Below are 14,939 nucleotides of genomic sequence, written 5' to 3' on the forward strand. Positions count from 1 at the left end.
TTTAGACAAAGTTAAGAGAGGGGAACCCTTCCAGTAACGGTGGGGGGGGGGGGCAAATGGATAATGGTGCGTCCGACAATTCACGAGCACTGCCAGTACGAGCAAACTACTGGCGATCAAATTCAGTTGAATAATTGTTTCCATTTAGTCTCTGGGCTTGATTTGAGTTTAAATTTTATAACAAACCTTTTATTCCAAATTCTGTCCATTACATGTTTTATTGTTAATTTGTGTAAAGTGTCCCTTTGAACATACAGCACAGCTTTGAACAACAAGCTTTTGTAATAATTGGGCCAGACCTCTACACATTTAAACGATAACACTGAAATTAAGGTGAAAATGAAATGTTTCCCTTAAATAATTTTACAGAATAGGCTCCGCCTGTCGATCACTTGAAGTACTACTTTGAGTTGGCCGGAAAAGCCCAAATTCCTATTTTTGTTTTCAAACTTATTCGGTTTTTTTTCGATGCCTATTGTTTGTTTCTGCCATGACAATTAGAAAACAGAGATTGTGCTTTTGGAATTTATGGAAAATAAAAAAGGAAAAATTGATTAAAAAGTCCGGAGTTTGTTTTGTTTCGATTTTACTATAAAAACGGCGCCGGATTTTCATATGGCGGCGCCTGGCGCGCGCTGCGTATAAGCTCATTTACATATTCAATATTAGCATATCGACGCCATCTTGAAATTGCGAACGCTGCTATTTTCGTTCGCTAGGGACTTTGAAGTTAGCATTTATCTGCTGTAATCTTCGCCATCCCTGAGAAAAACAACAAAGTAGCAGTTGCTGCCACCTCTTTAGTTATTCCCAACTGAGCAGGCAAGGGTAAGTTTTAATATTTGTTACCTTACATAGGTGAAATATTGCATCAAATTCGGATGGTTACTCAGTGAGTTTTGGATTGACAATGTAATTTTTGTTCCTCCATTTTCCTGAGGTACGAATCAATACAACAACAGAGGAAAGCCATAGTTTTCGTCGTTACGCGTTACGAAAACACTCTTTCTATTTCATTTGATGGATTTTCCGAAAAATATTTCCACAAATGCTACAACAAAACAGCATTTGAAAGAATTCTTTAATCCAAACGTCATTTGTGAATCTCCGGCCGAGTCGGAGGCCCAACGTCATGAACGTAATTTCCAAATTTCGTTTCTCCATCGACATCGGAAAAAAGGCGAATGTGTAGTTATATGGGCCCCTCTTTCTTTTTGGTCCAAAAGTGTTTTAGCGTTCAGTCTTCGGAAAGAATGTAGTATCTAGACACCACTTCTTTGGTTGTGTACAAAGCCTATGGACATGATGGAGAGTCAGAGTCGAGTGCATTTTCTAACAAAATTGAAAATGTTTCTCAGTCATGTCAGTCCCAGATTCATTTCTTTTGAACATTTTTGCAATGGCTGACCTTCTTTGAGATAATACTATAGGCCTTTATGATGTAAAAAGAGGCGTCAGGATGCAACATTCATGACATTCGGAGTAATTGCAGAATACCCCGCCCCTCGGAAATACACCCCTAAATTTTCTGGCTACGAGGTTGGAATCACTGGAAAAGAAACAATTCAAGTCCATGCCAGCTACGCGGATAGGCCTACTGAGTGGGGGTCTATTATTTGAGAACGAAGCAACACAAAAGGAATGGGAGTTGCTGAAAAAAATTTCAAGTCCAAACCAACCACCCTGTTGGCGGCTACGCGGATACGGAGTGGGAGTCCCCTTGAATATGCTTGAGAACGAAGCAACACAAAAGGAATGGGAGTTGCTGAAAAAAATTGTAAGTCCAAACCAACTACCCTGTTGGCGGCTATGCGGTTACGAAGTGCGAGTGCAATGGAGCATGACGCATAGTACATACAAGTAGCGCTGAGAATGTTTATTGAGGTCAACCAACCGTGACCTCGTAGCTGGCTACGAGGTGAATAGATCGAGTGGCGGGGTATTCTGCAATTGTGCCCAACATTCTCTCCCACCAGTCTTTTAATTCTAATGACCCTAAACTAAAGTTGATTGGGCACAATTGCAGAATACCTTGCCACTCACCTATCCCACCTCGTATCCAGATACGCGGATACGGAGTCACGCTTAAATGCTCAACCAAAACCAAATGCGTGCACCACCCCGTATCCGCGTATCCACTTACCGGCACCTACTTGGACTTACACATTTTCCCTCTGCTCCCCATTCAACTCACGTTGTCTCTGCCTTCGTTATTTTCCAACATGGATGCCTCGTTCTCAAAAATATTTTCCTCCGCTAAAGTCCACTGCGTATCCACTTCCCGTAGGGTCAATGATTTTCCGTTTCAGAAAAGTGAAATTCCGTTTCAGGCTGAAAAATTCCGTTTCACATTTATATAATACAAAAATTGGCATTTTACATGTGTAAACATTATACCATGTACACAGAAAATAATTCCAAATCGATAATGAAATAGTCGTTTGGTTGGAGCGCGGGAAAATTGCCCCCAAAAAGATTGCTATTTTATCAACGGCCGATCGATGATCAGACGTAGTGTTTAACTTTGCCACAGTCAAGTCGTATACTGCATGCAACCACTGCCACACACGCAAGAAACATGCAATAGCCGTACAGGCCAATCCCATGACGTCACACACATCAGCTGGCCAAAGCGAAATCCTTGTCCGCCATTTTGTTTTCGGGCTAACGTTAGCTTTAGCGGCAAAATAGGATAGTTTACGGTAGATTTTTGGACCTAAGCACGACACGCATTTCAATAGAGCCAAAGTTAGATGTTATACGAATGGTTGATTGATTGCACAGAGAAAAATAAACCTGCCGATGGAGCAAAAGAGACCCGCGAGAACGTGTCGTGAGTGTGATGATTTTCACCCGTGCGCTGGCCGACAGCTACGGCGTGCGTCGGGCATGTCGGGACTGTCACTCCCATGACTAGTTTACGCGTACTACGGAAATGATCTCGTAACATTTATTGCTCTGATCTTGAACGTTTTTGTCCCACCAAAAGCGTGATATAAACACCGCTCATTTGTTAGGGCCTATATGGCTCGTCTGTTCAATCAATCATGAACAATTCGTTTTGTATTCGATAAATTTTACGAAATAATGTTTTTTTATGAATAAAATTGCAGAAGTTTTTTTGTTCAGATTCAAATTCCGTTTTCCGTTTCGAGAAGCAGATTCGGCGATTCCGTCCGTTTTCCGCGATCGCGGAAAATCATTGGCCCTACTCCCGGCACCTACTTTGGACTTAGACATTTATTGAACCCCTGCTCCCCATTCAATTCACGTTGTCCCTGCTGGCCGCATTTCTTATTACAGGGAAATAGCGCCCTCTTTAGACCCTCCACCGCTCAAATCCACCCCGTCGTATCCGCGTATCCACTTCCCGACACGTACTTTGGACATTTCTGCAACATTTTCCAACTGCGTAGCCATTTATTTTTAGGGAGTAATTTCCGCGTGGCAGGGTATTTTGCAATTACTCCGTTGATTGTCTTTTTGTCATTTTTGAACAGTAGCCTAGCATGCCTAGGGCCAGCAATATCAGTGTCACGATTCAGTGTCACCTGTTGCGGCCTGAAAAAGGTAATCCCCCACAGGGTTCGACCTTAGCGGTGGTCCGCTGGCCAAATGCCAGTTGAATTGCCGGCGGACCAGAAGAAACACCTTGCCCAGTGGTCCGGCTGGCCAGCCGAAAAAATCGGCAAGGGCATCACAGATCAAAAATGCTCTATGCATGCTATGCACGTATTGTGATTACAGAATTAAGACAAAGTAAATGTGCAAATTAATAAACAAAAGCAAAAGACTGAAGAGTCTGGAATCGGGAGTGAAAAATAAACAAACCGAGAGACTGAAGAGTCTGTGCAGGCCATGTTTAGACACCGTGTTAGCTAAAACGGTAAAAGTTAAAACGGTCGCTCACCACGGGAGGCCCGTCGTAAAAATAAAACTACCGAGCGTCCAGACATCGTTTAAAAAAAACAAAATCCAATTTCAAGTCCAATTTTCGCAAGTTATTGACCACATGGTCCGAATTTCACATCGTGCTCACTCGCATAACAAACGTTTAGATGCCAACGCAACAAACGCTAACCGGAGCATAATTATCATAATACACTAATATATTCAACTACCAGGAAAACCTTGGCGTTGATTGGTCAATATTGCAATGTTAATATCACGTGTATTTTCACGTGACTGACATGTTGTGCGGGCAAGTTGATGCAGTAAACATGGTAAACCTTGAGTAAAATCTGTTCAATGACGTCTTGTTTCGAACACTGGTTTTCAAACAACTTTTCAGAACATTTTTTATGTCTTTTTGCACCACGAAAGGTACAGAAAATAGCCCCCAAAATGTAAACACAAAATGGTGTATATGTAAAGCCGATGTACGATACTTGCAAAAAATGGGGAAATTGCCGCGGTGGACTAGTGACTGTCGTCATGTTTACCGGCGTGCCACGCTACATGACCGGCCGAGGCTGCGATGTCAAACACGGCGTAGCAACACACATCACACGGTGAGGGGCTCGGACCATGTGTAGCTAACTGTAAACATGGAAGAGTGAAGGCTCCTTTTAGCGCGCGTTTTTTGCCGAGGCGGATGTTCTACGTGACCTTAGAAACTGAGATAAACTGCTTCGAGTTGAACTTTCAATATTTAACCCTTACTCTCTGAGGGTAGTTTACTGCATGTCAGTTGGTTATGCCAATGCCCTCCAGCTGCAGTTATTTGGCAGATAACAAGTCTTAGCAGTGAAGGCTCCAATTGGCAGGAGTTGGAGGCCCTGGAGGGTGCCTGATACTGACCAGCTGGGGGCACTCACTTTGTTATCAGAGGACTCTCATTGTTCTCTGTGGCATGTATTGGAGTGCCTGTCCAGTTACCCTTGAAATGACATGGCAGATATTGGAGGGCCATGCAAAAAACATAGGAGATTTTCTTGAGGCACAATTGGCATGCATTGGAGGGTCAAGTAGGGTAAGGGTTAAAACGATGTCTGGATGCTCGGAAGTTTTATTTTTACGACGGGCCTCCCGTGGTGAGCGATCGTTTTAACTTTTACCGTTTTAGCTAACACGGTGTCTGAACATGGCCTAAGACAGACCAGTCAAAAACCTGGCGGACCATTCAAAATTCTAGCCAACTGGTCCGACTGGATAGTCAAAAAAAAAAGTTATGGGCAAACCCTGCCCCATGTTTAGAAAATGCTGGAACCGATAATGAAATAACATTACTGCAAGCAGGGGTCAGTGACGGTTCGCATCAAGTGTCACGACAACCCAAAAAATTCTAAAACTTAGGCCTAGTAAAACTTCCAACTTTTGGTATAATACCCAAAAATTATAATTTTCAAAAGATCCATCAAATTATACATCAAATTAAAGCTTGTAACCAGAGAAATTCAATGGTGCAAACCGTATGCTGATGCATTGTTTCTGTAACAACTTACAGCTCTTTGAAGTTTCAAAGTCCGTAGACCCTTCTGCCGGGTATTTTGCCGTGAAAGGCAGACCCTAGAAACACACAGGTTTTTTAATTTTTGTTCAGCAAATTTGATCTAAAAACACTGTGTAATCTCAACTCGAAAGATAGGCTATGACAAATTTGACATTGATACAGGCCATTGGAATTATCAATTCCCAATTTAAAAGTGACATCTCGTGGTTGTTTTATTGCTCTGAATAAGCATGATACGTTTAACAATATCATTATCATTACAATATGCCTGATCTTGTATTGGGCACACCCAATCGACGGCTGACCCTTTTTGCCCGATTTATATCACGTCAGCCTTCTTTTAAAAGCTTAACCCTAACCCACTCACTCCTCCAAAATCCTCCTGGCGGTTTTGGAGGATTCTAGAGGATTGAGGATGAATGGTGATTGAATCAAATGAGGATTCTGGAGGATTGAGGATGAATGGTGATTGAAGCACATGAGGATTTTGGAGGATTGAGGATGAATGGTGATTGAAGCACAAGAGGATTTTGGAGGATTGAGGATGAATGCATTTTGAGGCAGGACTGTCTGATGATTTTGAAGGATTTGGCGTTGGTTATCCTTCATTTAAACACGAGTGCAAAGTTTTGGGATGAGGAGGATTTTGGAGGATTGAGGATGAATGCATTTTGAGGCAGGACTGTCTGACAATTTTGAAAAATTGAGGCGGAGTTGCAAAATTTTGCAAAATTTTGGAGAATTTTGAAGGATTTTGGAGGATTGAGGATGGTTGTTAGCAACAAGGGCCTAGAGGGTTAGGGTTAATTTTCCCCAGTGCGAGATCTGGCGGTAGAAAGAAAATGCACTTTTCTTACAAAAAAGAAATGTACATGTAGGTGCACTTACATGTACCCATGCGATTCCATTTTTCGCCAAAATTAGGACTTTCCGGGGTGCCTTCTGGTGTAATTTGTCTCTTAATTTGAGACACGAAGCGGTTCTTTCATCGATCGCGAGCATTGCGAATTGTTACAATATGGCAGAACATCAACTGTACAAGTTTTCAGTGCTATGGCTAGTTCTTGTGCCCACGTATCGCGAGCATTGCGAATTGTTACAATATGGCAGAACATCAACTGTACAAGTTTTCAGTGCTATGGCTAGTTCTTGTGCCCACGTATCGCGAGCATTGCGAATTGTTACAATATGGCAGAACATCAACTGTACAAGTTTTCAGTACTATGGCTAGTTCTTCTGCCCACGTATTCTCTACTGGAGACACGAGGTGCGACTACGACGGTTAAATCGCTTCTGGGCAGATGAATACAATTCATTATCGCGGGCGACACAGGTACATGTAGCTGTTTTGTGCAGTATCGTGAATTTTGGAACCTTCAGTGGCATTGTATCGCGTGTGATGAAGTGAAGTGCTTCTAATGTGTTCCATGACACAGCTGCTGGGGATTGTTTGTCGCCGTGACGTTTCATGACGTAAACGCGTTTGCGTGGCGTGGATGTCGAAACTCCTGTATAGAGCTAACATGTACATCTGGGTCTTGGCTAGTTGAGAGCATGCGGGCACATGACGTACATGTAGCCAAAGTACTGAAAACCTGTGTTGTTGATGATCCGCCATATTGAAACGACTTTCGATACTCGCGTCAGATGACAGAACCGACGCTTCGTGCCCCAAATTAAGAGACAAATTACACCAGAAGGAACCACGGGGAAGTCCTAATTTTGGCAAAAAATGGAATCCCATGGGTAAATGAACCCGCATGCCGAGTTTGAGGCAGAATGATTTTCATGAAAATAAGAACATCATTTCAGTAACTTCAGGAACTGAAAGCACTTACTTGAGATTGATTTTTCACATAAAGCAAGCTCACCGATTTCAGGAAATAACTCAAAAATGGAATGAACGAAATAGAAATTTGTCTAAATTTCAGAGAATTGCAGCTAAGGCGATAGTTGCGGCGCGGCAGGACAGTTTTCGCGTGGTGCCGGATGCATTTTGGACGGAAAGACCGTTGTTCCTGTCGTCGCGTTAGCGTGTTTACAATTGTCATTGAAATTAATTCATGCCAAATTATCTTCTTTTTTCCAAAAGATGTAGTTTCATTGGAAGTACAAATTTTTATTTTTTAAGTTCTGATAAATCAGGCCGCATTTTTGTTGGCTGGGCACTCTTGACTGTAGAAAACAGTCACTTGATTTTGACCGAAAGGACAACTTGGCGCAGAACGTATGTTTGCATAGGAGGGTTAGAGCAGATTTCATTAACCCCAACTCCCTAGTGTCATTTACTAAATACTATAGGTGGATTTTCATATGCAGTTTGTTTTTTTCCCGCAGGGGCAACTTGCTTGTTCCTTGGGTAGCTGCTGTAGCCCAATGACACACGCAGCAGAATGTCTGACAGGTCGGTAACAAGCAAAGGGAAGGATGGCAAGCAAAAGTACTCGTCCCTCAACCTCTATGATACGTACAAAGGAAAGAGTGTAGAACCCCAGAAGACAACAAGTGAGTCCAAAGTTCCGAACGGTTGAATATTTTATAAAGGCTGGTCCTTTTTTTCACGCAAAATTCAATGCAAATTGTAACATCATGTGTTTAACTTCAAAGTTGCCCTGCCCCTTTTCAATTCTTTGAGTTCCACCCCGAAAAAAATACATCTTGTTTTTAAATATTTAATTGTTCAGTAATGAATGAACAATTACTCTACGAGTTTTGAATTGTTTGCAGCCCGACAATGATGCAGTTCTTGCAGGGTAGACTGGTTTCCCACCCCCTATCACGTTCGATCATGTGGGCCCCAGGAATAAGTCTGTTTTCAGGGCGGATGTGCAAGGGCACAGTGTCAGGCCTCGCAAATTTTTTAAAATGTAGTTGCCCTTTGGGCAGGGGTGCTTAAAATCTGGTTGCCCGAATTTCAATTTTAGTTGCCCAATTAAGGACTTTTTGTATTGCCCCAAACAGAAGGCCAAATCCTAATAATGTACATGGCTGCTTTACCTGAAGTGGCTCAGGGCTCGCAAAATTGGCTGTCCGACGTTCCGGGGTTACCAACATATTTTGTACTCGGCATTTTGCAAGCGTGCGTGTGGGCAGTGGCCGACCGTGGCCACGTGCTTGTGTATGGTACTGTGTGACAGCCCACATGTTTCATGTGTTTCAAATAGGCAAATTGTGTGTTATGTGTAGGTGCAAGTTAAATTTCTGATAAATTCTGGTAATAATTTTTTTAAATTTGATGTTGTTAAATCATGACATCATTGCCATTCTGAGTAAATGTAATAAAAAAGTTGATAAAAAATGTTGCATTGTCTAAATGGCACTGTACAGTGGAACAAATTTAAAACCAAGGTCCTTGGGACTTTACAAATTACCTTATTGTAACAGGTACCTTGTTTATTATCGGTAATGGAAAACAAAGCATAACAAAGACTTGGGACCTAAATAGGCTTGGACGGTATTTCGGTATTACCGGATAGTCACGTTTTTTTTTAATAACCGACTAACACCGACTAATGATTCATGAATACCGAAACACCGGTGAACTCAGTATGGAATTTCAATACCGCGGTATTCTTCCTTAGTGTTCAGAATCTTCGCAAAAGCCTTTCAAACAGAAAGACAAGCAACCTCTTTGACATGTTTGATTCCATTCTTTGTGGTTTCAGGCATCCAGTTTCATGTCTGCATTGTCAATTACCGTTGACAGATTGAACACAATTGTCGAGCTCGACTAGAAAACCTGATACTTCGGCAGCTGCAATACCACAAAGGCCTTTGAAGTTCTGCTAACGCCACCGTGTTTGCGGTTTTCTTTGTGTGTAAAGTGTCTTTGCTGAAAGTTCAAACAATGTTTTACACATGGGAATGTTTTGACGGTCGTGACAAAAATTGGTCGTCTTAATTGTTTCTCCGTGGTTGTTTCAGAGAAATCTTACATCATCATGCATAGTTTTTGCCACAACATAATTCCCAAGAATATCAGCAACAAGAAAAAAAAACGTGTCAATCTTGGTTATATGACCGCCAAAACTTGCAGACTTCAGTCTGGTGCTATATGCGTGCGAGATGCATGTGCAAAGGGAAGGGACGCCTGGATTCACATGCGATGCTGAGCCGTCCGATCCGGGGAAAATGAGAAAAAAAATATTTCAAGGAAAGCGCAATATCAAAGCCATCATGATGTCTCATCATGGGCCTTGGGAATAAATGTACAATCAAGCAGTGTCGGCACCAACGCGCAAAAGGAAAAAAAAAATCTGGACTAGCCTGAATATACCATGGAGAAATTTCTCCATGAATATACGATGCAGCGAGTGTGAACCGTCCGGGAAAATTAAGAAAAGAAAATATTCCAACGAATGATTTCTCATCGTGGGTAAAAACTCTTGTACGATCTGGAAGCGAACACTGTAGTGTTAAAGAAATTCCCCAAATACTCCTACGTCATGTGCGTCATGTGCGTGGCCAGTACATGCCAGTGCATGATACGCATACACGTGGTCCCACACTGGTTCCGCACAGAGAGAGTCGGAACACGTGCTTTTCCCCACCCACTGCATTTATTGATCTTAAGCCGTGTCCGCACTCGCCTTTTTTTTAGAAGGTTTTACCGAGACGATGGTGAGATGAAAAATGGTCAAACACCCTTTTAAAAGAATCTGATTGGCCACCTAAATCCACGCTCCGGAACAATTTTTTCATTCATGTTTTGGTTCGATTGGTCCGTTAGTTATTCATCGGTACCGACGTTCAAAGGGAAGGGACTCGCCTGAATATGCCGAGTCGTCCAGATAAAAATCCAGAAAAGAAAATACTCCAAAAGAAAGGGTAATACAAGAGCCATGATTTCTCACCGTGGGAAAACCCCCCGTAATGCCCGCACGATCACACGTAAAGCTACGCCCGTCCTGCTGGGCCCACAAGCACAATTGCACGTGCTTTTTCCCCACGCACTGTGTAGATCAAGTTGATTGGCCATCTAAAACGGCGCTCGAAACGGCGCTCGAAACATTTTCCATTCATGTTTTGGAATGATTGGTCCGTTCGTTATGAAGGTCGCGGCTCCGACAACTTCATATTTCAGCTTCCACAATTGCGCATGCGTAACATTGTGATGTTTACTATTATCAATCACGGACCGATCACGTGAGAAGGAGTACGATATTTTTTATAGGGGTCCGATTTTCACATGACACCGGCGAAGCACGTAAGGAGTCGCTGGTGGCCGGCATAAATTGCATGAGCCTTTTGAGTCACTCACAATGGATACCAACTGAAAAGCATACGTTCGCTAGGATCTGGGGATCGTCGCGTGGTCGGCCTCTGGCATCGGTCGACGATCTGCATTATTTTTTAGTGGACCTTGTCAAGTCAATGACTTACAAATTCGAAAAATGCAATACCACAAAAAGTAAGCTTCCCGTGTTTAATAATCTTTTACAATGATATATTGTTTTTACAAACAAATGGACTGATAATGAAACCAAGACACTTTTAATGTAGGAGATTTGCGGCGTGAAGCATTTTATGCTGCGCTGGCGGCTTATCAACTCGGCACGTGGTGCCTGGTGGTTAGTTATTTTTTCTTCTGATAATGACGTAACTAATACCCCACTTAACATAATACCGCGGTTTTAGTGAATACCGCCGTTTTTTTGTCACGGTATACCACGGTATAGTACAAGGCAATACAATCCAAGCCTAGACCTAAAATGTTCCTTGTTACAAGCAGGATGTTGTACGAACAGAGCTCTTCTTATCAGGCTTCGACTGTATTTGTTTTGTTCATCACAGCAAGCCATGGCCGTGGATTGCAGAGTCTCGGTAAAGTCGGAACAGCACGTCGCATGCCCCCTCCAGCTAACCTCCCCAGTTTAAGAAGTGAAAACAAAGGCAACGACCCCAATATCAACTTGGTACCCCAAGGCGGAACAGGATGGACAGGAGGCAAGGGAGACAAAGCAGAAAGGTCAGTCACCTTTGACCTTTTGACCAAGGTTGAGGAAGTAGCAGTATTAGTAGTAGTAGTTTTGAAATGAACACAGCGTAAACAAAGCATGGGACATCTGTCCTTGCAAAATAAAAAATGCTTGTTGGTTTAAGTTACCGGGTAAACAAATGAAGAAATTCGTACATAAAGGATTTGTTTAACTGATTTTGATGGTGCAAATGACACAGCACAGTTACAAAAACAGCATTGTTACAAACAAAATCGATAAATGAATTGCAGTAAGACATTTTATTGTCACTTGAAGAAATTTATTCATGTGCTTTAATTATTTCATGATAGCCATTGTATCCTCTTCATCTTGATATTATGTGCTGTTTGAATTGCATTTGATTTTGCATTTAAAATGAGATAATAAGGACCATTAGCAATGGAATGTGTACTGTAGGCCTATACATATGCGGCTCGGTAAAATATAAAATTATTAATAATTCATGATGTTTTTATTTCATAGAGGACATGCTGGCCTTTATCCTTGTAGTTGCCTCTTTCTGAAATATTCAGTAAATTTCTGATAATTTGCATTTAAAAATGGGTGTACTTCATTTTGAGGCACACTGTATTAACCTTAACTCCCTACTGTCTTTTACTAAGTACTGGCCCAAGTCCATCATACTCCATCAATTGTAGTCACACCAGGCCTGCAGGACCAAGTTCTCCCAAAATCCACCAAAATGGGGGGGGGGGGGGGGGGGGGGGGATGGATTTTGACGGAGTTGGGGTGGTTAAGGTTAAACCATTATTATCCATAACTGCCCTGAATCCTTCAAAATCCTCTTTGCCAAAGTGGAGGAATTTGGAGGATTGAGGTTACATGGCAAAAGTGCATTACTGATTTTGTTGGATGCACTTTGTCAAGGTCTTGGGCTGGACATTTTGTAGTTTTTGCTCAGCTATGCATAAATATAGGCCTGGATTATGCTTGAAATCCTGCGTACTGCTCCAGGTTGTCACTGGCCAAGCCATATTGACAGTCACTGCCGCAGTATTTTGCAGGATTCAGGCAGTGGTCACCCCTCCACGGACCATATTCACGAAATAATGGAGGATTTTGCAGGAATGAGGCTATATGCTATTTTTTCATGAGGCCAATTGGAAGATTTTGCAGGATTGAGGCTTCATCCTAGCAAAAAGGCCTAGAGAGTTGGGGTTATTTTTTTATAAATTATCATTTATTTTGTGCAGTTCGTCTGGAGATCAGAAACCAACCACTACCCAACCAGGACCAACATCAACCCCAGCAGCACCAGCGCCAGCGCCAGCACCAGCGCCCCAGTCAGCCCCAGACAAGCAAGGGGGAGCGGCCTCATGGAAACCGGGTGCTGCGAGTGCACCAGAAGGTAAAACGCACAATTCTACGGGTTTTTGTTTTGTTTTTTTAACTTGATTGGTTAAGTGCTCAGTGCTCACTTTATTGGTTAACCTTAACCCTAACCCACCTCACTCCTCCAAAATCCTCCTGGCGGTTTTGGAGGATTCTAGAGGATTGAGGATGAATGGTGATTGAATCAAATGAGGATTCTGGAGGATTGAGGATGAATGGTGAATGAAGCACAAGAGGATTTTGGAGGATTGAGGATGAATGCATTTTGAGGCAGGACTGTCTGATGATTTTGAAGGATTTGGCATTGGTTATCCTTCATTTAAACACGAGTGCAAAGTTTTGGGATGAGGAGGATTTTGGAGGATTGAGGATGAATGCATTTTGAGGCAGGACTGTCTGACAATTTTGAAAAATTTAGGCGGAGTTGAAACAATTTTGGAGGATTGAGGATGGTTGTAAGCAACAAGGGCCTAGGGGGTTAGGGTTAACCCTGCTGAATCCAAAAGGATCGAACTATGTCACATACCCGATGGAGCCTGTTGGATTGAGCAGTTAACCCCTTGTGTACATTCCTCATGCAAAATGTTGGATTCATCTGGCAACTGAACCGCATTATAACGCCATGTTAGACTCCGTTGGATTCAGTAGACAACTGAAAATGAGGCACAGTGGATTGAGCAGGAAAGTCCGGTTGGACTCTGTTGGATTTAGCAGGGTAGTCCTGAGGAAGTACTAGGGGGTGAGGGTTAATATTATTTATTTCTGGTAATGAAACCAAAGATTCTTCAAAAGCGCCATAGCACTGTAGCTTGCAAGCTCCAAAAGACGTATTTAGAAAACATATCACAGAAAAAATGCTCAGTTTTAGAGGTAGGGGAAACCTCAGTGACAAATATCGTGGGGACAGAATGAAAACCCAAATCTCACTAAACTTAGTAATAACATTGGAAAACTAGGAAATTGCCACTGCGCCAACATGCCTTGAACACCTTCATGGCCTGAACACTTTGCAAACATACTATCTATGCAAAGTTGCCCTTTCAGTCAAAATCAATCAAGAGACTGTTTTCAACAGTTCAGAGCTCCTAGCCTTCACAAAGCGGGATTGACTGGCTGTGACGGTCTATGTAACTTGAGACGTCTATGCTTTGACTGTAGCTGACTGATAAGCCAGCTGACCCTATTTCTTGCCTGCTTTTGTCTGTTAATGAATTTGACTAGTCACAGTGCTTTCTTAAAATATGATCTGACTGTTGGTGACTAGCCTGTGTAAAGGGCATGGCAGGGGAAGAGGACTGATTTTCGACTGTCTGTGAGTGGTCCAGCAGCAGGAGGGTTGATATGTTTCTGTTCTTCTTTTGGGTTTTTTAAGTGGCTGTTGTCTGTAAACACGATGAAGGTAAAATTAAAAGTCAAATGTAAATGCACAGTTCAGAACCGTTCTTAGTATACTAGGAGAATTAGAGCCTTGAATGAAGTCTAAGATTGTCCAAGACAAAAGGACTATGTCCACCGCTGCGCGGTGAGTCATGCCGGATGAAAATTAGGATTTCCTCCGAGCTAATAAGATCATCACGTGTTGTGCTGAGCTGAAGGTTACTTAATACTGAAACATACACGCATCTACTCAATGCCCTCGGCAATGATAACATTTTCATTATTTCTTTCTTTTGCATGCTAGTAACATGTGGAGAACCTAATTCATGTGACGTTTACAAAACTATTCAACAGTGACATTAAACATCCAATGAGTATGAATTATTGCAAAGTTTGGGTCATGAGTTCAAATAACTTTGTCAGGGGAAAGTAACATGTACAAAGCAGGGGGTTTGTTGCGCAAGTATTTGCAATCCTTTTTGCTATGGCACTTTGAAAATTTTTGCTTACTTGGCCGTAAGACCTAAATAATTCTGAAATTTTAACTTAAGAACTTTATGAAATGCGCAAGTATTTGCAATCCTTTTTGCTATGGCACTTTGAAAAATGTTGCTTACTTGGGCCACGAGACCTCAATAATTCTGGAATTTTAACTTAAGATCTTTATGAAAAGTTGGAAAAATCATCATGAAAAGCAAATACCAAAACTCCTTACCCAGGAAAATTTTCCTTTTATAAATATGGTGATAACCACAACTAAAAATGGCTTTGTTTTCATG

At 42.1% G+C, this 14,939-nt stretch overlaps 1 protein-coding gene across 1 annotated transcript in view; it reads left to right on the top strand.

Moving 5' to 3' along the window:
• Positions 1 to 670: 670 nt before the first annotated feature.
• The window catches only part of LOC119720669 (protein PRRC2C-like), a 45,610-nt gene continuing 31,341 nt past the window's right edge, over positions 671 to 14,939 (top strand). The window contains 4 exon segments of the mRNA XM_038190459.1: positions 671 to 828; positions 7,790 to 7,957; positions 11,246 to 11,420; positions 12,645 to 12,799. Of these exon segments, the coding sequence (XP_038046387.1) occupies positions 7,846 to 7,957; positions 11,246 to 11,420; positions 12,645 to 12,799 (442 nt within the window). The 5' untranslated portion in view covers positions 671 to 828; positions 7,790 to 7,845.

The sequence above is a fragment of the Patiria miniata genome, unplaced genomic scaffold (genome assembly GCF_015706575.1).
Source record: "Patiria miniata isolate m_02_andy unplaced genomic scaffold, ASM1570657v1 HiC_scaffold_9, whole genome shotgun sequence".
Classification (NCBI taxonomy): Eukaryota; Metazoa; Echinodermata; class Asteroidea; order Valvatida; family Asterinidae; genus Patiria; species Patiria miniata.